We start from the raw sequence: 24,441 nt of genomic DNA, 5'->3' as shown, positions 1-24,441 counted from the left end.
AAACCACAGGTGGTGTGTGTTGAACAAACCTGAGGCATTGGATTGTGTAACTTGTATCCTAAGAATTCAGACCAATTTCAAATATTCTTCTTGTTGTAACTTGGCATGAAATTTAGATTCTAGTCATGTTCTATTGTCTGCAATACTTGAATCATCAAATTATTTCAACGGGTATAATTTGTTTGTGAGATACTTTGGCTAATCATACTTAATTATTTGATGATAATCATAAAATAGCAATCAACAATCTGCCACAGCTGGATGGAGTTATTTAAGCATCATGCACATCAGTTTGGTGCATAGTGATGTATTCAGTATTCTGGGGGTTAGATCAGAGATGTATTCAGGCCTTTTTTTGTGTTTTTCAGCTTGCTAGAAAACAGTTCTGTATGATTATCAGCAATGCAATAACGTGTTCTTTTCTTACAGGACCCATAATGTTATTTCTCCAGCCTGTTAAAAGTGCAGTTCCTTGTGAAATGGTAAGCCAAATTCAGAAGCTCCACAGCTGAAGGGGTAAATCCCAAATCCCTTCCACCTCTGCCTCTCCCTCCGAGTCTGTGGCTGTGTTCCTGGTCCCTGTGGTCCTGGTTCCTGTGGTCCTGGTTTTGGCCTCAGCAGTTGTCTTATGCACACTGAGCTTTGTCTTGCTCAGACCACACATTGTTTGGCCAAATGTTTTTCTACTACCATTTTAGTAAGGTTTTGTGTGGAAGTGAAGGGTTCCAAAGAGCAAGAGGGATTGAGAAGTGCTCCTGTGAGACAGCAGGGATGCAGCCTGTTTGGCAGAGAAATTACAGATTTGGGTGCCTGTCGGTCTGCAGCCCAATCAAACATCCCGTCTTAAAATTTTCCAATATGATAATTTTACGCATCTTTTAGGACTGTTAATGATGGCATTGAGATGTCTCCTCCCTCACAGCACTCATTTTTGGTGGTGGTAATGGGTGTATAGATTTGACAACCTTTTTATATCATTCAGCTCCTGAAATTCAATTGTTATGGCAAGTCAATTGCCTCAGATATCACAATTGATTTTCCTGATTAAGACAAAGCATTTCCAATACTATTTCCTATTTTTCAACTTGCCTGTCCAATTAAAAATACATTTCTTGTTAAATTCACCTGAAGAGTCCCCACAAGAACAATTAATACAGCAGCCAAATTTACACTAATTTTCAAACTTCTGTATCTCATGTGAATATCAGTAATGCTTCTGCTTAGTCAGCCACAGCAAATTTACTCAAAGTTTTATAAAATTTTAGCAACTGCTGGAAATTTTACTAACTGCTAAGATAACCAAGTTATCTCCGTGGTTGATGAAATTTGAAGGTAATGGAAAGCTTTGGTTGCGCAAATGTTTGGTGCTGATCCTACTTAAGATTTGGCTGAAAGGCGGGGGGAGGATTAGGGTGGCCCAACATAAGCAATGAAGGGGAACAGTGTTCCTGGGGCTTGGAACCCAAATAGAAGGCTGACAAAGAATGTAGTGGAAAACAAGGATAGGAATATCTATATAGATATATAATCTGACCTATCTATTACATATAGTTGTAGACTCAGTGGAAAATTAACTGATGAGAAGGCAAAGGACACCATTTTCCTAGCAGAGGTGTATGAAAACCAAGCTTTAGAACTTTGAATCAGAAACAAGATAGTAACTGTGAGGATTGAAATGGGATCTTGCAATTGAATGCCAGTATAATTACAGAGTGTTTGAATGTTAAGATGCCTCATCCTTGTGATCTGTCAGGATTGCCACCTGCAGATGAGGTTACCGGCCCCCTGTTTATTGCACCGGTCCGTGCGCAGAAACGTTGAGGAATAAAGAGCTGCGAGGAGTTGCTGTGGATCAGCACAGGCGTGTCAGTGCTCGCCCTGGCGGTGCTAGGCGGGCAGCTCCGGCACATCCCAGCGCTGCGGGGCCTCGGCTCGCTGCCCACCAGCGGGGCAGGGGCCGCCGTTCTTAGCCGCTGGCTCTCCCTAGGCCTTGCCTCAGGGCCGCACACGGCGGGGCCGTGAGCGAGCGGCCATGGCAGAGCCGCGAGGATCGTCGGGAGCGCGGCCGGAGCCCGCCCCTGCCGGAGCCCGCCCTGCCGGCGTCGGTAACCGCCCTTGTCGGTAACCGGTGCGCGCCCCTGCCGGTGCCAGCCGTGGCCCCCGCCATGAGCGGCGGGGCCATCGGCCCGAGCCCTTCGCCCGCTGAGGGCCGGCTCTCCCCCAGCCCCTCGGAGGGCTCGCCGCTCTCGCTCCCTTCCCGCTGCAGCTCCCCGGAGCGGGCGGAGCCTCCCGGAGCCACCCGGAGCCCGCCGGGCCATAGGTAACCCCCGCGGCAGGGACCGGGCTCTGCCCTTGTACTCGCTTCCCTCCGCCGGAGACAGGAGGTTATTTTACATAAATATAGCCTTGTTTGGAGATGAGCGCTTTAAGAGCTTTGTTCCTTTTCATTGTCTTGGAAAGTCTTCTCAGTGGACACATGAGTATTTTTATAGGCTACAGTATTTCCTGCCTTAATTTAAAAGTGCTTGCAGACTGTAGGGTTGTTTTGCATAGTGTATGTAGCTGGGTCCACAGTCAGTTTTGCATTGTAAGCGTTGCACAGCTCCTGCTCCGGCGGCTTAATTATTATCCATTTTAATTATATGCAAACATAAAATACATTCTTTTTACTTGGGATCTCGCTGGCTTGACAGGAGAATAATTCCTCATTCCTTTAAAACAGAAGCGGGAAGAGCAGGGAGAGCCGATCCTAATCTGGAAAACAGCTTCACGATAGAAACTTCACAGATTTGTGCATTAACTGGGGGTGAATGTAGCTAGCGAGGCTGAGCTGAGCTAAAAGTGCCGGTGAAGTAAAGGAAGGGCAGCAGAGCTTCACGGGGTGCAGATTTCCAGCAGGGTTCTCAAATTTCCATGGAGAGCAGTGAAGGAATATGGACCACACTGCACTTTACTTAAAAGCATTTCTTGAAAAAGGTGCTAAAAGTGCAGGGAAAGTGTGTTCAATTGTAGCCAGAAGCTTCTGAGTGAAGAACCCAGCCGGTTTATAGTCCCTTCTTTCAGTTTTTCTGTTAGCTCTCTCTGTACTATTCCCAATGAGCAATTTTATTCGTGCCCTTTGGAGTTTGTTGCAGTTTGTTCAAGCTGCAGCACGTCTTTGCAGCTTCAGGGGCTGTTTGGAACAGCTCCCAACTCGGGCCTGTTGCTGCAGTGTTGTCTGGCATCACTGAGGTGCAGCTGAGCACGGCCACTTGTAGGGCCTGAGCTGGCAGTCTGACTGTGAAAAACGCCAATCACTTGTTTTTAAAATTTTAAAAGTTTAATAGTAATAAACTGGTTATAAAATAGTACTATATTAGAGTAATAAAAATTTGAACAATTGAGATTAGGACAATACAAGACAATAAGAACAAAGAGTTTCGGACAGCCTGGGTGCCTTTTTCTGGGCAAAATAAGCCCGAAAAAGGACCCACATTAACAGAGCATTAACCCTTTAAAACAACAGCCTGTTACATATCCATACCTCTCACACATGATTCTGTCTGGTCAGTGTCAACTCTTTCTTAATCCTGACAGCTCTTCAGGGCTGAGCAAGGCAGGAAGAAGTTCATTTCTTCTGATAATGGAGCAATAAATTCTTTTTCTCTAGAAGATTTGGGTGTCCTCTGGCTGCTAGCTCGGTGAGAGTCCTTTCTTTAAGAAAAGTATCTTACATAGCATAGTTTCTATTTTGCCATTATGTTATAACCTAAAACTGTATTTACCCACTAGTTAAGAAAATTGGTACAGCATAACTTTCTAACATAGCATATATAATATTCATTTTAATATTTGCAAAAAGCCAATCATAAAATAGGCATTTTTCACATGACTAAACAGTGGGCTAAATATACCCTATGCTGCTGGGTAACACTGCTGCTGTGCTGCACCAAGTGCCTACTTGTGTTCATATGGCAGCTTCTGTCTGTAGCTACCAAGGTACCAGAATTATAATAATGAAAAACTATTTCTATGTCTAGTTTGATTTAAGATACTTACTTACAGCTAAATGTAAGTAAGCACTTGAGCATGGGTTATTTTAAGAAGTTTATTACTTTGATTATTTTGAAGAAGTTCATAACTGCTAGAATTTCAGAAAATGGTCCTGTGAAATTCAAGGTGTGTGAGATTTAAAATGCATAGTTGATGTGCTAGGAGAGTGTGACTGGTGGCTGCAATGCACACCAAGGAAGTCTGGGTTCTGGTGCAATTGGAGAGCTTTAGACACAGTATTGGAGAAGTGTTTCTCCTAACAGGTCTTAATACTGAGCTTGTGTTTTCCTCTGTTTAAGTTCCATTTTGTGTTATTTCTTAGTTGTCTGCAGTAAGTTTTTAATCTGTTACTGTGAATAACTTTCCTTGAGAAGTTGACAGCCTGAATTTCATGAGTACTGATACAAGAAAAGACATAATAAATTTCATTTTTCCTAATTTATTTGTTCTCCTATTTGTACCTTTTCTACAGTTGGCTTAATTTGTCAGTTGTGTTCCACTAGGTGCCATAATGCAAATCACACAAAGCAAAAGAATGTATTGAGGAAATATCCCTGCCCAAAATGTCAAGTCTGTACAAAGTTATGGGGTTTTTTTCTGAATGTGAACATATAATACTTTTGTCCTTTAGTGAACTTTCAGAGACTTATTTTCTTACAAAATGTGTTATTAGGCATTCTTAAGTGGCATCTTTTATTATATGTATGTGTTTAAGAGCTGCCTCTGTTAAATTTTTGGTCTTTATTAATAATGCAGCATAAAAGCTCTGGAGTGCAGCAGAATGTGTGGGGCTGATGAGTATTTGGTCTGTGCTGCTTCTGTCCTTGCACTGACAGGGTTGTCCCTGCCAGTTCTGTTATTTTGCATTTCACACCATAAAAGTGGGTTTGTCTGGGGAAATAAACCTGCTCCAGGTAGTTTCAGTGTGAATCAGTCACCCTGAGCTGACCAGCAAAATCCTGTTAGTGCAAACATACATGGGTAAAACAACAGGGAAGAGTAGGACACACTCTGTAACACTGACTTTGTCCCCAAATGCTTTCTAGCACAGAAATGTACTCTGAAGATGAGTGGGACAGAAAATGTTGTGCAGTTGAGTGTTGGAGTACAGCTGTGTCATTAATATATTGTACTTTTAGATTGATAAAATACAGATGCCGTACATTTACAAATTTTATTTCTGCAGCATTAGCCTAATATGCTTGTTGGATGCTTCTTGTGTAGCTTAGGTTCAACAAACAGAATTCCTCACTGTAGTGGAACATGTATGTAGGTAGCTATTTCCAGAGCCTGTACATCCATAGGAAATAGTGAAGTCTAGTTTCATTGCTTTGTTCTCAAGAAAAAAATTCTGTGGTGTTGCAGTCGAGGCAGTCACGACACAAAGCAGAGCTCACAAGCAGTCTCAGTTGGCAACACTTTATTAGTGAAAATGGCAGATCTTTTATACACTTTCCAGTTGTTTTCCCTTCTTCTACCTTAACTATTGGCCACAATAAGTCAATACCATGCTATTGGTGAAAAGTTATAATGACTCCACCTAACTTACTAAAAATGTTTCATCCAGCTGCAGAATGCTCTTATCTTTCTTCTCTCGATCTCCTTGGTTATGGCCTTGGAGAAAGCTCCTTATCAGCTTCTTCTTCTTACTTCTTGCTCCTTTAGCTAACAGGCCTGCTGCTAGCCCCTTCCACACTGTGGCAGATAGAAGCAATCTGTTAAAGAAATTTCTTTATCTGTTTTCAAATTTTGCTGACTTGGACCCTAATATGCTGTGTTACTTATGAAATAGTACATGTATAGAATCTTATAAAAGATACTTGTGATGTGGGGCTAGGAATGCTGCATTTATTCATGAGTGACTTACATAAGGTGTGCTATTAAATGTCTAATTGAACCTTGTATAATACCATCAAGTGTTGTATGCTGGCTGTATTTCTTAAGCACATTTCCTGTGAAAGTGTTTTAATGTGGAAAACTTCCTGGATTGAACAGATGGATTCATAATGAATGGACTCTTAATGCTGAGGTTGCTTGATACCATGAATCCACTGGTGTAAGAGTTGAACAAAGAAAATAACATTCTCTGCTTTTGCTTTGCTTCTGCTAAAGACCACTGGATACATGGAGCATCTTGTGACCACAGACAGGATTTTAATGTTAAACCTCTGTTTTTCCTTGGCTTCCATCTGTGAGAAGCAAAGTGACACTTTGATGTTACGGGTATTCTTTTAGTTTAGTTCCTAAAAGGTAATGTTTGAATATGTTCCACAGTTTAGAGTTTAGCAAGAGAAATGTAGACTGTAAGGAGGGTGGTCAGAGGTGTATTATAAATGCCATTTATCCATTAGGGAGATTACTAAACAAGTAGAAAAATTATGTCATTGTTGTCACATTATGCCATGAAAGAAACGTACCTTTTCAAGACAGTAGCACTTTAACTTTTCCATCAAATACATTATAGATAATACTCTCTTCTGTTTCTTGTTTTTAATTCAGGAGGGCTGAACACTCTGAAACAGCAGAGGAGAGAAAAGCATCACCTTGGAAAGATAACCTTTCACCATGGGAAGAGTGGTTCATTGGCAAAGAGAAGGAGCTGCGTGCCCGCCTGCAGGCTCAGGCTGCAGAGGTGATGACATCCAGCTCTTCTGAGTCCGAGTCCAGCAGAAGAGAGCAGACACAGGATTTTTTTTTCCTTGGTTGTAGAAACACAAGTAGTTGGTTTTTTTCCTTTTGTTTTTTGCAGTGTTTTAGGCCTCCATAGTGTTTGTGTTTGCCAGTGCTGGTATGAGTCATGTCATGTGCATTTTCTTTTGCTACATGTTGTACTTCATTGAACTGGTGCTGTATAATATTTTGTTTATCCAGTTGTCAGGTAATGGTTCCATATTAGAAGATTAAAACATTTATATAATTACTAACTTAATTTTCATCATGGGTACATAGGCCTGCATGTAGGTTGTAGATGAAAACGAGGTGTGTGCTGATTTAAGAATGCCAAGCTTCTCAGTTAGTTTTGAAGAACAATGCTGTTACCCACTCAGCACGTAACTTGACAACTCTTTGGTGTCCTTTCCCAGGAAAGGGATCCCTGTTGCTGCATTTTTTCCCCTCATTCTTTTTCCCCCTTGTAGATGAACAGTTCCTGAGAACCAGGGCTGGGACACAACTGAGAGCACCCTGTCTTTTCCTGATTACTCTGTTTGTAGTTGCAGTTGATTAAATGATACAGTTGTAGAAAATCAAATGGGAAGTATTGGGTAGTGATTAGAACAATCACATCAAAATTAGATAATTTCTCACTTCAGTTACTGAGTAACTGTTTGACCTTGAATTTTTTCCTAGCCTTTCTGGGATTGTCTGTAAAGTTTTATGTTGGCTACCTCATGTTGTTTATAGAACACCTGCCACTGGAAGGTTCAGGAACAGAATTTTACAGGTCAGCAGTACTCCAAAGGAGTTTGTTAAGCTTGAGGAATATGCTTTGATCTGTTAATCCACATGAACCAAACGTTTCATGACTTCCCATTTATATCCTGGATTGGCAGTGGAAATGTAAGCTAGCAGATGTCTCTCAACTCAGTATTAAGAACAGTTGCAGAACAAGCATTACTTAAGGCCATGTAGAAAACAGCCATATCATTTGTAAGATTTTGAAAACATTAGATGTTAAACTGCAACAAGACAGTGTGATATAATCAACATTTTTGTAAGATGCCAGAAGAGAATTAAATGTGTGATATTTATACCAAAAAATATTACTCTGTTTGCATTATAAAAGGATTCTAAACTGATATCCTGAGAAACAACAGTGAGGTTTCAGATCTTTTGCTGACATTAGTACAAAGTCTGCCCTGCATGTCAAAAAGGTGGATAAACATTTGGAGTGCAATTAGGTTGAGTCTTGTAAGGTGCTCAGAGTGCCATCAGCTGTGGTATTTTCAGGGTCCCAAGGATGAGGGAAGAATTGAGAATGTGACTCCATGTTCTTAGAAGGCTAATTTATTATTTTATGGTATTATATATGAAAGAATGCTATACTGAAACTATACTAAAGAATACAGAAAGAATACTTATAGAAGGTTTAACAAGATACTAATGAAAAACCCGTGAACTCTTCCCAAGTCCCAACACTTGGTCATTAAGTAAAAACAATTCACATGTTGGATAAACAATCTCCAAACCACATTCCATAGCAGCAAAACAGGAGAAGCAGATGAGATAATATTATTTTCATTTTTCTCTGAGGCTTCTCAGCTTCCTAGGAGAAGAACTCCTGGTGAATGAATTTTTCAGAAAATATGACCGTGACAATCAGCTTTTACAGTAACCAGATCCCTGCAATACAGGTGTCTTGGAACTCAAAAGACATGTTGTTTGGGGTAACTTTGCCTCAATACAGCAACAACTGTATTTTGAAATTGTCTCTCTATTGTGGGTGTTTGAGCTTTCTGTAAGCTTCTGTTGATGTCCTACTAAACTGAAATTCTGTGTCATAAGAAAGGGGGCTGTCTCTGAAACTGACTGCAATGTAGGCACCATAAAAATCAATTTTGTGGAAATAATTCCATCTGTCTGTGTTTCAAGGTATGAATTTTCATTGAAAATTAATGATCTGTGTTAATGTTACTGTTGGAGAAGGTGGACATCTCAATTGTCTCCTTAGTTATGTTTTGTCTTTATTAATTTCACTGGAGAGGTACAAATGGTTGCATATATACTGTATGTCATATAAATATACTTGGAAAATTTCTTCTCTCAAATTAAAGCTCCCGTTTGAAAATTTGCTAGAATCTACAATAATTTTGGCTTTAGTAAGCCTTAGGTTAAGCCCTAAAGTTCTGGTAGTTCTGGTACTAAAAATCACAGGTGAATAATATTTTGCTTTGCTTTTCATACCATCCACAGTGCAGAGCAGTACACATGCTAAATTTTAAATATTGTAAGAAAGTACTGCTGCAAATTAAGTCTACTGACTAAAAAGGCATTTCAGTAAACTGAGGAATGATTTGATGCATTTAATTGCTTCCAAAGCCTAATTAAAATATGTATTTCCAGTTAATATCGTAAAAATTATGGATTTCCATTAATTGTATTTCATAGTATTTCTGTGTTGACTGCCATTCTTCTTTTCCAGAATCTTAATGAAGAAAAATATACCAAAATCTAATGCTTACATTGTTTTCACTGCAGCACTACTGTCAGTATTGCTGTAAGTGGTTACCACAGCTTTGAAATATATACTCTTTTTCTAATTAGGAAGTGAATAAACAGCTTGAGGAAATGAAGCAAAATCAAGAATGGGAAAGAAGAAAAAGGATAGCTGAAGAGAAACACAAGGAATGGGTCCTAAAAAAGAGAGAAGAGGTAAATATTGCTTTGGCTGGAAATATTCTAGTGCATGCCATGCTTGAGTAAGCCTGTGTAAAATTTACTTAGTCTGTTTGGCCATCCATGTTTTCCGTTTGCTAAATGAATGGCTGCTTTAATTGAAAATTATAAAAACATGCCAAAGCAGCTGAACATTTTTTTCAAGAGGGATTTTTCTTTTCTGTAGGGTACAAAGGTATTTGTTTTCTGAGTAGTCACATAACTGACAGTGGGTGTGCATCTTGTGCAGTAGCCTTCTGCTGATGGTAGCTGGGGTTTTGGTCTTCAGTGCACCCTGACTTCCCAGGTTCAGTGCCCAAACATTTTTGGGTAAGTGTACATCTTGACTGTGTGCAATGTTTTGTACACCAGGTAGAGCCAGAAGGAGGATTTAGTTAAATATCACCAGGGGCAGGCAAGGAGTATTTACCAGAGGATATGGTTTAGGAGGGGAAATTGAGTTATGGGGCCAGATGGAGGGAATTCTCAGTGGAGCACAGTTAGCAATTGGAAATTCCTTCAGTCAGTAATTAATTTCTGGGTGGGATCCAAAGGCTTTTAAGTTCTCTTGAAGGAGTGCCTGGGTCCAGGGTCAGAAACAGGTTGGTGATCTCAGTGGGGCTGTGTGCCAGCTGTGTCACAGCAGGTGAGCACGTGCCCTGGGTGGCAGCAAAGGGAGTGTGGTGTTTTTGGGGTTCCTTGTGGCAGGAAGGAAATGATGAATCTGACTCTATGTTTCTAGAAGGCAAATTTATCATTTCATGATCTATATTGTATTAAAGAATGCTATACTAAAACTATACTGAAGAATAGAGAAAGGATACAGACAGAAGGCTACAAAGAATGATAATGAAAAACTTGTGACTCCTTCTAGAGTCCTGACCCAGCTGGACTGTGATTGGTCATTAAGTCAAATCAATTCACATGTTGGATAAAGAATCAACAACCACATTCCAAAGTAGCAAAACACAGGAGAAGCAAATAAGATAATGATTGTTTTCCTTTTTCTCTGAGGCTTCTCAGATTCCCAGGAGAAGAATTTTGGGCAAGGGGATTTTTCAGGCAATATGCCAGTGACAGTGGGAGCCCTTGGGAGCCCAGGGTGTGTCCAGCCCTGGCAGTTCCTGTGTTCATAGTCCCATGGTCTGCAGCAATTCCAGCTGCTCACTGCATTGACTTCTGCTTCTGAGCAAAAGCAGATGAACATTCACCCAAAATATCACAACAGCACTAGCTGGGTTGAGTGGGCAGACCTCCTACATTTGTTTCCATGATTTTAGAACTCCTTCAGGTTCAGCCTAGAACCACTAGAATAGCATATATTTGGATCTAACCTAATTAATCTTAGTCTTAATGCTGGTTGGGTAATTGGCAGAAACCCACTGCAAGAACCTATCCTGCTCTATTAATTTCTTATGGTTTATATTACTAATTAAAGTGCACAGGAAAAAGTAGATTTATTATTCAGCACATACAATTCCATTTTCCTCTTCCAAAATGAAATTTAAATGAAAATTAAATTCTGTGTGTCTGTGACTATTCATTGGCTTGAAAGAGTTGGTTTGCCTCTTAAAATAGTTCAAGTTCAGAACCACAAGTTTTCCTTCTGTCTCCTCCTCACTATCCCTACCACCTCCTTCAGTTTCCATAAATTTCTACTGATTTGGGTTTTCCTTGGAACTTTGTGGTTTTACTGGTTAACAACTTGTCTTCTGTTCGCAATGGGATTAGGAGGTCTTTTTTATGGTAATCACAGCAGCCCAGAGGACAGGAGAAAAAACATGCTTGTGCCTGGACTTCATCAAATTATGTTTTGGAAGCATAGGGTCATCCTTAGAGCAAGTGCTTAGAAAACAGTAAGCTGATTTTCATTTAAATCAGATGATTCATTGGTTAGTCTTTCCTATAAACCACACTCAAATCAAGGGTCAACTGAATTTAAAAGCTTAGCTGTCCATAGGATATGAACATTTGTGCTGTGTAGACTTCCCAATTCAAGTTTCTGCAAGATTATTTGTGGATTTGAATACAGACTGAAGAACAAATAGGTCAGTTCAGGGACTAAGATTTTTAAAGGTGCATCAAGATTTCAGCTGTAGTTGAGGTGTGAGTCAGGAGCACTGGCAGTTGATAGAATTCTCCTGGGGAGTGTGTACATATCTCCTGTTTGGAAAACACTTCATTTCCTCATGGAAGTATCCAAAGATGCTTCCTGGGGCAAATCTTGCAGTACTTTTCACTGAAGTTTGCATTAAGCACTGACCTTTTTCAAGCTGAGTTACTGATTCTGAGCCCTGTGTGCAAAGAGCAGAAAATGCTTTATTTGGAAGAGACAGTGCTTTAGGGACCTCAGCTCTGTAATCCCCTCGAGTTTGTGTCCTTTCCCATTGCTCAGTACAGCAGTGATAAAGAAAGGAAAGCACAGTGAGCACACATCAAGCTTCTTCCTTCATCTTGAGCATCCAGCACCAGGAGACACTGCTGGAACAGTCATTGTGCTGGAAGTGTGAGGGATGTTTGTATATGCATAAAACAACTCTGGTTTTCTGTATGTCAACCCAGTATCTTTGCATGGCAATTTTAGTTGTGATGTTAAATATAGTCCTTTAGGGTGAGCTTAGGAAGCAAAGCTTGAACACTGGTTTTGTCCACTACTGGTGTTTTAATTATTTAATATAGATTAAAAATCATATACTGTTACAGTTTTCTTATGCTTCTAATAATTTTACAGAAGCTATTTTTGAAAGTAAAGGAATCCTAGCTATTTAGTATTCTTCTGTGTAAATAGCTTTTGTGGTTCTTAAAGGTGGTAAATGAACTAGAAGTAATATTTTGAAATATGAGTCATCAAAGAACATTCTAAGCCATGAAATATGTTTATACAAATGTTTGTTCATGGCAAATTTTTTCAGCTCACTAGGAATTAAAAGCTTTATAAAACCAGTTTTTAGGCACTATCTTGAACCTAATAATGCCTTTACAATTTTCAGCAAGATACTGGATCCCTCCTGGACAAAAATAGTCTTACTTTGTCTCCCTCTTAAAGTTGAGCCATTTGTGGGCAGACAGTAAATTGTCTGTTGACTTTTTAGCAAGTATCAATTGAAATCTTTTAACTGTAAAATAATGCTTAGCATGCTTTTGATTCCAGAAGGAAAATGAACATAACATGATTTTTTATGTAACTAAAATGTTTATTTCTGAGTTACTGTTAGATTTATTGATAAAAATGAAGTGGATATTGTTATAAATGCTGAGCAAGTAAGTTTGGTGTTCATTTCCTGTTTTATGTGAACTTCTGATGTGAAATCTCTTTCATTTCTATCATCAGCTGTGGGACTGAACACTTTAGTAAGGTACCTGTAATTGTGGAATTGCTGATTTAAAATCAAAGTATGAAAAGCTTTTGAGAAATGCATTGTGAATGCATAAAGTGTGGAGAGCCTGTAAACTGCCATGACAGTTTAATTCTTTATCATTGTCATCACAGTCAGAGCCTCTTCGGAATTAATGCTGAATAAAATGTTAGGATTAAAGCTGAGGCCTGATGACAGCAGCTTTTTGTTGCATATTAAAAGAACAACTCTGATGCAGTGCACTCTATCTTCTGCAATCTAATATAATATCTTCAAATCATATTTAATCCACCTTTACTGGCTCTGCCAAGCTGCTTCATTATTACAATGTCAATAGAGCATGAAGTTAGAAAGATCTGGAGTATCCAATTCATATATATACACATGTACATATAAATATTTATTTTATTGTTGTTGTGGGTTAGCCCCAGGAGGCAGCTGAGACCCCCCTTGCTGCCCCAGCTTTTCTTGCTGAGCAGGATGGTCTGGGGTTTCCCTTGGCTTGGTGGGTGTCAGTTCTGGCTGTGCACCCCCAGACTGTGCCCTGGTGCCATGGGGGGAGAGGCAGAAAAGATCTCGAAGCTTTGTAAGCACTGCTTACTGATAACCTGTCATCACAAACACTGTTTTGTTCACAAATGCAAACATAGCACAGCAGGAGCTGCTATGAAGAGAATTAGCTCCATCCAAACCAAAACCCACTACATGTGTTGTGCATGTGTTTGCAGCAGTGATGGAAATCCCCAAAGAGGAGTACTTGCATTCCAAAATAACTGAATAATTCTGAAACTCATTTTGATAACATCCCTGTATTTATTCTTTGCACGTAATTCTTTATCCTGTAATAATGTGATCCCTAGCTGGATCTTAAAGGTACCAAACTTACTACTCAGCATAAACAGAACAAGACAATTAAGGATAAAAGCATCATATAGTCAACCTAGGACACTAGCAAAGTTGTAAGAGCACAAGTAGTGAAGTTAGAATTTTCCATTGGAAAAACCAATTATTCTAATGCCAATCTAAAATTGACTGTGGCATTTCTAATGCTTCGTGCATGGTTGAATAGAGAGAAAGGCAACAATTTTTTATGGTTTTTTCCATAAAAGTAAATATTACCAAGCAGGTATTAAAAATGCAATTTGGATGTTCAACAGTTTTTATTATTCTTTTCTATAAGTCCCCTTTACTTACTGAAAAATAAAATTTTTAATGGAAGTTAGGTACAGGATGGAAAAGTTCTGTTGGAATGTTTTTTCATTGAAGATTTGCATTAAGGAGTATATGAAAGCCTAGAACCAACCCAGTGTGCAGCAATGAATGACAGTGCTCTTGGAGCAGAATTCCCTTTTTGGTGTGCTGGTTCCTCCAGAAGAGACACCTAGGTGCCAACTCTTACACCAAAGGCTTTTTGTTTAATGTGTGTTTTATCTCAGCATGGTTAATGCAGAGCACACATTGTTCCACAGCTTGAGCATTACTTTCAAGTTCAAAAGCTGGGCTTGCTCATGCTCTCTTTCTTTCATCCAATGGGTTGTTAATGATTTTGTAAGGAATGGCAGCACACCCACAGAAGGGGTGTAGAATCCTGTCATGCCAGCCTGCAGCTTGGGGACACATTAATTGCAATCTCCTCTGGCAGAAATGTGATGAAATCCAGATCTTCCCTGTCTAGGTTCATGTTCTTGCAGCTGAACTGTTGTTGAGTCAAAGCTCTGGTTGCTAATGGAGAGCCTGATGATGTGACATGGTTTTTGCTGGCAGTTTAGACTTGAAAGAGATGCTAAGATGTCCACTTGTTTAAGACTGAAACCTTTCAAGAAGTGTGTTTGTGAGGGAAGCTTCTAGTAGAAATGCTTTCCAGTCATGAGAACCAGCTGCATTTGAGAATGAAAATTTTCTGTTTACATACCTAAGTCTGTCTTTAGGTATCTAATTTTTTTTTCCTGAGTCTGGGCCTAATTTCTTAAGGATTTTTTTTTTCCCCTCACATTGTGGGTCTTTTGCTCTCTGGACCTGAAAAGTCTTTACACAGAATTTTTCTGTGGTATCATGCATGATCAATGGTTATAATTTTAGGTTTTACCTGAATCTTAATTACCTTTAAATTTCCCTAAGTAGAATGAACTAATTTCTCATGGTGAGTGTTAGAATGAGTTTTAGACAGAGTTTTGGAAGAGGAATTCAGTGTGACAGGTGAATGAGTGCTCATGTATTTCAGCAGCAGTCATAGAATCCACATTCTTCTGAAGATCCCAAGAGTGTTCCAGGAATAAATACACTGAAACTTTGTGCTTGTCCCATACATGAGTCCCCACATGAACACGTTTTGGGAGAAAGATGCAGTAATTCTCCAGTTCCCAGACTGCAGTGGGGTCTGCCCTGACTCTGGGAACTTGAGCAGTAAATTGGTATAAACCAGCTTGTCAAGAGCCATCTGCAGCTCAGACTGTTGCTGATCTGCTTTCTAGCCTCTTGTTGTTTTCACATGGAAATTCTAGAGACATTAGGAAGTATTGGTGTGGGCTAGGCCTGGTCACTGAGTGATGTTATGGGGCAAAGTTGAAAAGATAATTACAGTTGTTTGAAGGATCCAGATTTCCAAGACTGCCAGAAGTGGTTGATGTTCACAATTATTATGAGGATAAACAAGTAAATTAGGATGTGTGTTCTGATGTTGGCCATGTGGGCTTTTCCTGTATTTTGCCATCAGTCAGCATTAACTGATGCTAGAATATGCTAGCTAAGATGTCAGCAAACAGCTGTGAAGTAGAAGTTTTACCTGTGAAAAGAAGAATGTCACATTCTGCAGATCCTAAAATGGAAAGGATTGCTTTGAGAACTATGTTAAAAATATCAATCACATCATTAGTTTCTGGAAGTACTTCAACTCAGTGACAGTCTACATAGAAAATGCAGAACAGAAAGCACCTCTGCACTTTACACATCCCAGTCTCTCAATTACTCACTGATGTGAAAATACAGAAATACATACTCTAGTAGTTTTCTTCTAGCTTGATATAGTGCCTCTGATTCAAAAGCAATTAGGGTTTTTTTCCCTGCATGGAAAATTATTTACTGTTTCTACCTTCTGCCAGGAAGGAAGTGGGACACTTCTTCAGATTTTAAAATCCTTTAAGCATTCACCACATGCATGTAGGTGTGATTTTTGTGGAGAAGTGAGTAGTTAGCACTGACTCAGTAAGACACAAGCTGTGGACACTCACCATGACAGCTTTGTGGGACAGGTGATTTGTGTGGGCTGGGGGATTTCCAAGCACTCACCTGAGCCAGGCTTCAGTGGGTTCTGAGAGCTGGTGGAATCACAGCACAGAGCACTGAACCTTCAGGGTAGATTTGTATCCTTTCTCCTTGGTCATGTGCTTGGCCAGGGTGGAGGAGAACAAGCCTTTCTTGGATGTTTTACAATCAATACCTTAATTTAGGTCATACCCACAACCATATAGTAATGTGTGTAAATTTACTGGGGGTTTAGTGTATAGGTTGTGACTGTTTTGAACACAAGATCAAAGAGAATTTTTAAAACCCAATCTAAACAACATCAAGCATAAACAAGTAATTTCTTCCTTCTCATATACATGGAAAGAAAGGAAAAGGAGTGAAGGACATGGACATTAATATGCACAAGGACAGGATTTTTGATAGACTTTTATAGTGAGGATGGGAAAAAAGCTGGGGACAGTCAGGGTGACAGGGAAAAAAGCTGGGGACAGTCAGGGTGACAAGCTTGGCATGGAACAGGTTACTAAAGCTGGGAATGTGATCTACAGTAACTTTATGAAGGAAAATCTGTTCTGATTTTGAGAGAAAGAGGAAACATTTCTGATTTGTCTGCAGAAAAATTTCTAGGCAGTGTCAAGTCTGCAATTCTGCAGGGAGTCCCCGTCTTAGGGATGTCTCAGTGGAAGTAAAACTCAGCAATAGTTGTGGCTTTAGTGTGTATGGCATGTTATTGTTTACATAGGACCTAACTGAACTTTGAGTCAGCCTAGAGAGTAGCTAAACTTATCTAAATACTGTGATTTAAGACACATAAGTTAAGAACTTCCCTGTCTTTCTTTTATAGTATTTAGAAAGATTTTTAGTCTTCTTTCTGCTTACAATGGTTTTCCGTTATGGAACCATTCCCCTAGGTATGGAAGTAGCCCTTTTGTTATCAGTTTTCTCCTATGTTTATTTTCATGTCTTTTATATAATAGGACCCTTAGCTAAAGACTGTAGTTTTGGATGATCCTTAGTTTTGTGACTTTCATGTGTATCAGAGGTAAGTCAGCAAAAAACAAAACGTGCAAAATCTTTGTAAGCCACCTTCTCCCATAGTTTAACTCAGTGATTTCACAGATATCTCTCATCTACATTAATGCTTCTTATGTGTCCTGGACAACCATTGTTCCTGCATTTAGGGAGTATTTAGTAATGAAGAGACAGAGAAGCAGCTCTGAATAAAAGGGATTGAGATGAATTGTAGGTGAAGAAGGAGGGAAAGCCTAGACAATTGGTTATTTGGTTTATTTTCAGGAAGGTGGTGTTTAAATAATTTGCCAAAAATCCATTGTTTTTTCTTTTCAGCATTTTAAAATATGGAAACATTTGTTTCATGTTAGGAAAGATCTTGTTTCCATGCTTCATTAGCATAAAAACACGTCAGAATCTGAATTTTTTTTTTAGTTCCCACAATGAAATGTATTTTTTCATTAGTCTTTGTTGTAAATTGTTTTATCACATGTACAGGCCTCACTGTTGGGAAGTTGTTTTAATAGGACCAACTGTTTTATAATTCTGTGTAGTTTTACATTCCAGAATATGCATTGTAATTGGAATGTATTAATATTTGACCATTTTCCCTACACCACCAAACAGATTAAGCTGGTAATTGCTAGAATGTATTAGAAGTGGAATGGAAAAAAACCCACCAAACAACAAAAAATCAAGGGGAAAATAGAGCTAGAACACAAATTGCAATTGTTCTGTGAAATTGTGTCCATAGAGAAGTCTTTGTTGTCACATAAGAGTATTTGACAAGAGTATGCCAGAGCAGTACTACTGAAAATATCCTAATGATTTTAGGTGTAACAGCATCCCCCTTGGAGATGATGGTAAACAGAGCTGCTAAAGCCTGGCTTGCAAGAGGAGGTGGGTGGGGGGAAATCCCACAGTGCCCAGGGCAGCTGCTGATGGTACAGCTGTAGTGATGCTCCTGCTGCTGGCAAACAGAAAAGGACACACTAACTCCAGTGATTCTGTGAGCTGGCAGAAATCAGGTAAGTGTGCTGCAGAGCAACATGAGCTGAGGTTTTTATTCTCTGTGCTGCTTTATTGGGTTCCTGGTGGTTTTGGTGTGGGGGCACAAGCACTGGGCCAGCAAGTTCAGGCCAGACTGAGGGAGTTTTGCTGGTTCCCGGTGCAGTATTATGGCTTCTGCTTCATTATGCATAACTGGAGTTTCCATAACTGCAGGAAACCTGGGAAAAAGGTGGGGGAGGGACAGGGAGAGCTCTAGATTTCTGCCTTTATGTTCTTTTAATGGGAAAAATGGTAACATATAATGGTAAAATGGGAATTTCTTGTTTTCTTGAGAATGTCTTTTTCCCATATTTCATTTACTTATTATGTTTTGCAGCTGTAGTTCTAGGCATTTATATCCACACTGCCAACTGTAATAATTCTGAGTCAGGATGACTTTCTGCTAAGTTACCATCTCCTTTGTTCAAGAGGAGTGTGCAGGGAAGTGGAAAAGTAGATTTCTTAAAAGAAAAACAACAGCTCTTTTCTATTAAGAAGAAACTGGCCTTTAGTCTTGTGCCTCTCTTCCAAGTCATGTGCACAGCTTGTCTGGTAGATTTTTGTTTCTGCATGTGGATGCAGTTGCTTCAGAGCTGAGTTAAGCAGAATCAATCAGTAAATTCCAGGCACTTCATAAAGGTTACAAGGAACAGAAATGAGAGCTATTGTCACTCTTTAAGTGAAAATACCTCCCTCTGCAGATCAGGCAAAGGCCAGTGGGTGTGTGGTTGTTTGCTTAGAGAATGCTCCTCAGAACACTGTTGTTGGATACACACACACTGCAAAGATGCAGAAGTGAATGACACCAATGGTGTGTTCTGTCTTCCAAGTCATACAGGCAGCAATTTCACTTCACCCTCAAGTTACCATTTTGCTTACCCTAGAATGTGTTTTCTCATTTTCCCTTTCATAATTTGAGCAGGAGGAATGTGTGGATTGATTTATTGAAGTGGTCTCTATGTGGATAAACTAAAGGGTATAAAATACTTAAGAGAATACCACAAAACATGAACTGTATTTTTATGTGAACTTTTTTTACTGTTTAATTGATGCTGAAGTATGCTGAACAATCTGTATATCTCAATAGAAGGGGGAAGTTTACCTGACTTGCATTTGGAACTGTAGTTTGCTCTAGATTCACTGACAAGTAAAGTTAATACACAATTGTTGAGAATTGCAACATGTATTTCATTCCCAGAAATATTGAGATACGTCTAAAGTGTCTTAAAAAAATCTCAGAATAAATAAAACAGAGCAGTAAACCTGAGGAGATCTGAAAGTAAATTTTTTATAGTATTTTTTGGACAAGTTTCTATGTCTATCATACCTGGAGTCTAGCAGTGGATTGGTTCTGACTTCAAAGAGCTTACAGTATCACATATTTTTTAATGTTTGTGATAATTTTCTTTGTAAATGTGTAATAAAATTTACTGTATTCCTCAAAAGAATCACTCATGGAAATATACTAAAAAAATGTCTGTTCTGTTTCTTTGATGTGTTTCACATAGGAAAGAAGAGAAAGGAAACGAAAGCTGAGCAAAGAAATGGCAGAAAAGGCCACAAGGGAACTGGAAAAAATGCAGCTAAAAGAAAAGGCTGACATAAAGTATAAAGAATGGTTAGAGAAGAAGAGAGCTGAAGAGGCAGAAAAGAAGAAGAAAGAGAAGGTGTTAATGAACTCACAATTTATTTGGATGGAGTTACTTAATCTGCAATTTATTGCAGATTCAGATTTGATATATTCAAATCTTACATTGAATATATGGACATCAAATAGCAGTGTTGTACATGAAGAAAAATCTTTCAAGAGTTATCATGTTAGTGCATTAAAGAAACTGTGGTATGGTCAGCAAAGTAAGATGCATATTAATGCATTTTTGCTAATAGCCTTTGGTTTTTCTTAGGGAAACACTAGATTAACATGGAAATTGGAAATTGGGGGTTGGGGTTTTTCTCAGTCTTAAACCAAAAAAAGTGCATCTTTTCCATTGTTAGGAGAAGGTGCTTGTATTTGAAGAAATACTTGAATTGTATTCAGCAGTCTGGAAATCTGCAAAATATTATTTAATATTTTGTGTATATTGTACAGGCTTTGTCTAGTATTACCTTTTCTTTTTTTATTTCTAGGAAAAAGAAAAAGAACGGATGGCTGAGCTACAGGAGAAGAGAACAAGATCAGAGAAAATCTTTAAGGAATGGCTGCAAAATGCTAGAAATAAACCACAATCTGCTTTAAATGGTTTCCCAAATGGGAGGTCTACAGGTTTGTATGTACAGTACACAAATAGGGAGTGACTTGGGCTTGTGGTTCCTTCCTTCTTGTATTTTAGTGTGAAATGAAGGCTGTTTAAGACACTCATCTAATATTATCTAATTAAGACACTCATCTAATATTTGTCACATAGGAATGGTTACTTTAACTATGCTATAAGTCAGGGAAACAGATTGAGACCTTTTGTGTATTTTTCTTAGCCTTTATTTTTTATTATTTGGGAGGAAAATGACATTATTTGAGATAATTATGTGGTGTACCAAAGGATGATTTTATCTGATTTTTCTTACCAGGCATAGGAATCACTAGAGCAAAGTCTTGGGTCCTGTGAAGCAAATTAATTGTGTCATTGTCAAGTTAGTTTTGTGTTACAGAAGGTGTGTGTCAGCACACCTGAATCCACCTTAGAAAAGAGGTGGGGTTTTGAGACACAAGAACTATTAGAAGCTGGCAGAAGTCCTGTCTGAAAAAGGACTCAGGGGCACCAACCTGTGTTCTGAGCTAAAATTTTGCTTTTCACCTGCATTGCACCTCCTTGGCTTCTGTAATCCTGTTCCATTTTTGTTTGAAAACATCTTATTTTTCTGTGCAACTGAAATAATTGCTTCTATTTGACTTTGCAACAGAAATAGTTTTGAGACCAAAATTCTGATTTTTGAATGTTCAAGAAACAGGTATAAAGCAGCTGAACAGCCTTTGCTCTTCTGCTTACATTTATTTTTAAATGGTGATATACCTTGCCTTCCTGTTTTGGTTGGACCTGCATTACAGACTGACAGCTGCAATCATTTATTTCAATCATTTTTGAAGAATATTTGTCTACTCACTTGTGTGATTCAGTGTAATGTGTTACAAACTTTGAAGTGTATCCTTCCATCACGTGGTTGGGTAAAACAAAGTAGCCAATTTGTAGACATTTACAGTTTTTAAGAACGCAAAGGACTGAGCATTCAACCTGCTTATTATTTAAGTAGAAGTGAAGAATATATCAGTTACTGTTTAAAAAGCAAAAAGGTGGACTGGTTATCATTTTGAGTCACTTTAATTATGTGATGTGACTGTGCTTTCTCTGAAGATGATGTTGTGTTGTATAATTTTTGTAACTGCTTGCATTGGCAAGCTTGTGGTGTAAATATTCCTTCTAAATTATGTGTATTTTCTAAATGTTCTAGGGAGTGCTGATAGAAATCTGTATCCAGCTCCAGCATATTGTAACCCCATTCCTTGGAAGCCAGTACATGTGTCTCCCCCAAAGGAAGACACAGTTCTCAGCAGGAAGAGGAGTCAGAGACCTGCATCTTGTCAGCCATGTGCAGCTTTACCAGTGGTGATTTCTAAGCCCAGGAGTAACCCTTGTAGTGGATCCCTGTGCAGAAAGAAGCTATAGATGGAAGAAAAAATGTTCTTACAACCTTGACCAAATGGGGCCATAAATGTGAAGTTCTGTGTAGTTACATGTCCAGTGCAGATTGCTTTGTGCCTGTCTTCCCCGCCGCCTCCCCCCTTTTTTTCCTCCCCTTTTTTTAGAGCAGGTTTTGTGTTTATTGCTAGTTGACCAATCAGGCTTTTAATGTTTTTTCTATATTGCATTTTAGTTTAAGAAAAAGGAAAAGATTAATTGTAATGGGACTGTACCTCAATGCCAATAAAGTGCACTGGGTTGTTTCTTCTTTTCCTCTCTTGTTGTTGAAGGAGTTCCTTTGTAGATCTAATTATTCTTTTGGGCAACAGTATTGACTAGGTTATTTTAAAGATAAATTTAATTTGTAACAAATTTTAAAACAGTTCTTGGCTTAATGCAGAAGGAATTGGCCTGCCTCAGTTCCAGGGTTATCATGTCACTGGGATTACAGAGATCTGCTGGGATGGCTGGAGTGCTGCAAGGAATGGCTGCAGGCTCTTGAGGAAGCACAGGCTCTTTGCCGGCCCTGATATGCACAAACCAGGGAGAGCTGCTCAGGGGTGTGAAGTCTGGGGCCAGTGATGACATGCCTCAATCTGTGAGATTTGGTCAGGTGCACCTGAGAATGCTGAGGAAGTGGCACATGCCACTGTAAGGATGCTCTCAATGATCTTTGAGAAGTCTGATGATAAGGGGAGGTTGCTGAGAGCTAGAAGGAAGTGAATGTCAGGCCAGCCTTCAGGAGGGGTGTGGATGCAGAGCTGCAGGCCAGCACAGCCTCACATCAGTCACCTGGACAGCTGATGATGGATGTGGTGAGTGCAGCCAGCAGCCTCCTGGGCTGCAGAGGAAGAGCCTGTCCCTTGTGCCATAACTATGTGAGACCACACTGGAGTGCTGGGCCCATTCCTGGGCAGCAATGTGCCAGGAAAAGAGTGACATGATGTTCTGGAGCAAGCTCAGTGAAGGGCCACAAAGATGATTAAGGGATTGCAGCATCTGACAAGAATGCATCTCTTTCAGAAGCTGACAGAGCTGTGACTGTTCAGCATGGAGGAGAGAAACTTCAATAATGTCTGAGCAATGTCTGTTAATACCTGGTGGCTGAAGAGAGAGAGCAGACCCTCCTCACTAGTGCCCAGGGAGTGGAAATCAAAGTACAGGAAATTCCATTTAAACAGAGGGCAAAAATGTTAAGAGGAAGAGTCATCGAAAGCTGGAACAAATTGCCCAGGGATGTTGTGGAGTTTCTATTCTTGGATATACTCAGTACTTGACTGGACATAGCCCTGAGAAACCACCTCCAGTTGGCCCCTCTTGTGAACAACACAGTTGGACTAGATCATTTCTAGAGGTCCATTCCAGTCTCAACAATTCTGTTATTAATGGTGAAAAGGAAAAAGCAGAAATAAGACTTATTTTTCCTGTTGTAGTTGTATCTCTGTGAGAAATACCTTGTTATCCTTAGAAAGTTACAGTATTAAAAAGTATATCGCACATTATAAAATTTATGTGGTAAGAAAACACACCAAGTCACATTCTGGAATTTCTATTGATTCTAGTTCTAGACTTAATATTATATTTTAATTTCTTCAGAGCAAGCTGTAAAAAATATTAAACTATCTCATATCAAGTTTATGCCTAATACATTACTTGTACCATGACTTTGAGTGAATCAGTTTATACAATATGCCTGTCTCTGTTCTTTATAGTGGCAAATGCTAACAAGACTGCAACACCTTACAGTCGGACTTAAGAGATTATTTGGTTTGTGTTTGCATTTAGACTTTGTGAAAGTCTTAATTTTACTGTGTGCATTTAGGAGAAGTCTGGTGTGTGTACAACACATGGAACATCAAACGGTGTTTCTGGTAAGTAGCAGCACACAGAAGGCTGCACATTATCTTCAGGATGTAGAACTCTGTGTCCATCTTTGTCTGTAATTCTGTTCTTGTAGGCACAGTTTGTGGGAGTGGGGCTGTGGCTGATCCCTAATTGGCTGCAGCTGTGCAGGACAGGTGAAGGCTATTGAAGGTAAGGAGCCATGGGGTGCTGAGCAATCACACAGGGAGCAGAGGGCACACAGGTGCAGGGCATCAGCAGGAGGGGATAAAAGGTTGTGAGCAGATGCTCAAAGCCCTCTTTGGTGTTGGTGGTGGCTCCCATATCATGGTGACCCCAGCAGGATTTGGGGTTTTGCTGTAGGGTGAGGTGCAGATGCAGCAGCATAGCCTTGAAAGCAGTGGGGGGACACTGCCCGATGGACCAGCTGGATTTGGCACCTGGGGCACAGGTGAGCTGCTGGGAACACCATGGGAAATAACTTCATCTCGGGTTTCTGTGAGTAAGATGACCCCAAGGTGTTAGAAAGTCTTTTTCCAGCCCTGTGACCAAAGAAGTTGTTGAGATTCCTCAGCTCTGGTTTTCAAGGTTATTTGCTCTTATCTGTTAGATTTTTTTCTCTGACCCACTGAGATCTGCCCAGCAGGTTGGTTTGTGGCACAGTCCCTGCCCTTGGGGTGGTGTTATTTTTTGATACTAAGAGCTACCTGTACTTTATTTACAGTAGTTTTCCAATACCTATCACCTATGTTAGACAGTCTGTCTCTACTCTAAACCAATCCAAAAGTGCCACCATACAGCAGAAGATGGAGGACTAGAAGGAGAAAGGCAGGACATGCCCAGATTCCTCCATCTTGCCT

General features: G+C 39.6%; 1 protein-coding gene across 1 annotated transcript; it reads left to right on the top strand.

Annotated features, from left to right (window-relative positions):
- The first annotated feature begins 2,000 nt into the window (after positions 1-2,000).
- CCDC34 (coiled-coil domain containing 34) lies at positions 2,001-23,403 on the top strand. Its single transcript, XM_064715567.1, has 6 exons — positions 2,001-2,320; positions 6,532-6,664; positions 9,295-9,402; positions 19,574-19,732; positions 20,193-20,328; positions 21,510-23,403. The coding sequence occupies exons 1-6, from the start codon at positions 2,166-2,168 to the stop codon at positions 21,722-21,724; spliced, it is 906 nt and encodes a 301-aa protein (XP_064571637.1). The 5' UTR covers positions 2,001-2,165; the 3' UTR covers positions 21,725-23,403.
- The last annotated feature ends 1,038 nt before the right edge of the window (positions 23,404-24,441 follow it).

Source organism: Zonotrichia leucophrys, chromosome 5 (genome assembly GCF_028769735.1).
Source record: "Zonotrichia leucophrys gambelii isolate GWCS_2022_RI chromosome 5, RI_Zleu_2.0, whole genome shotgun sequence".
Classification (NCBI taxonomy): domain Eukaryota; kingdom Metazoa; phylum Chordata; class Aves; order Passeriformes; family Passerellidae; genus Zonotrichia; species Zonotrichia leucophrys.
The sequence above is the reverse complement of the archived record's forward strand: the minus strand, read 5'-3'. Positions and strand labels throughout refer to the sequence as shown.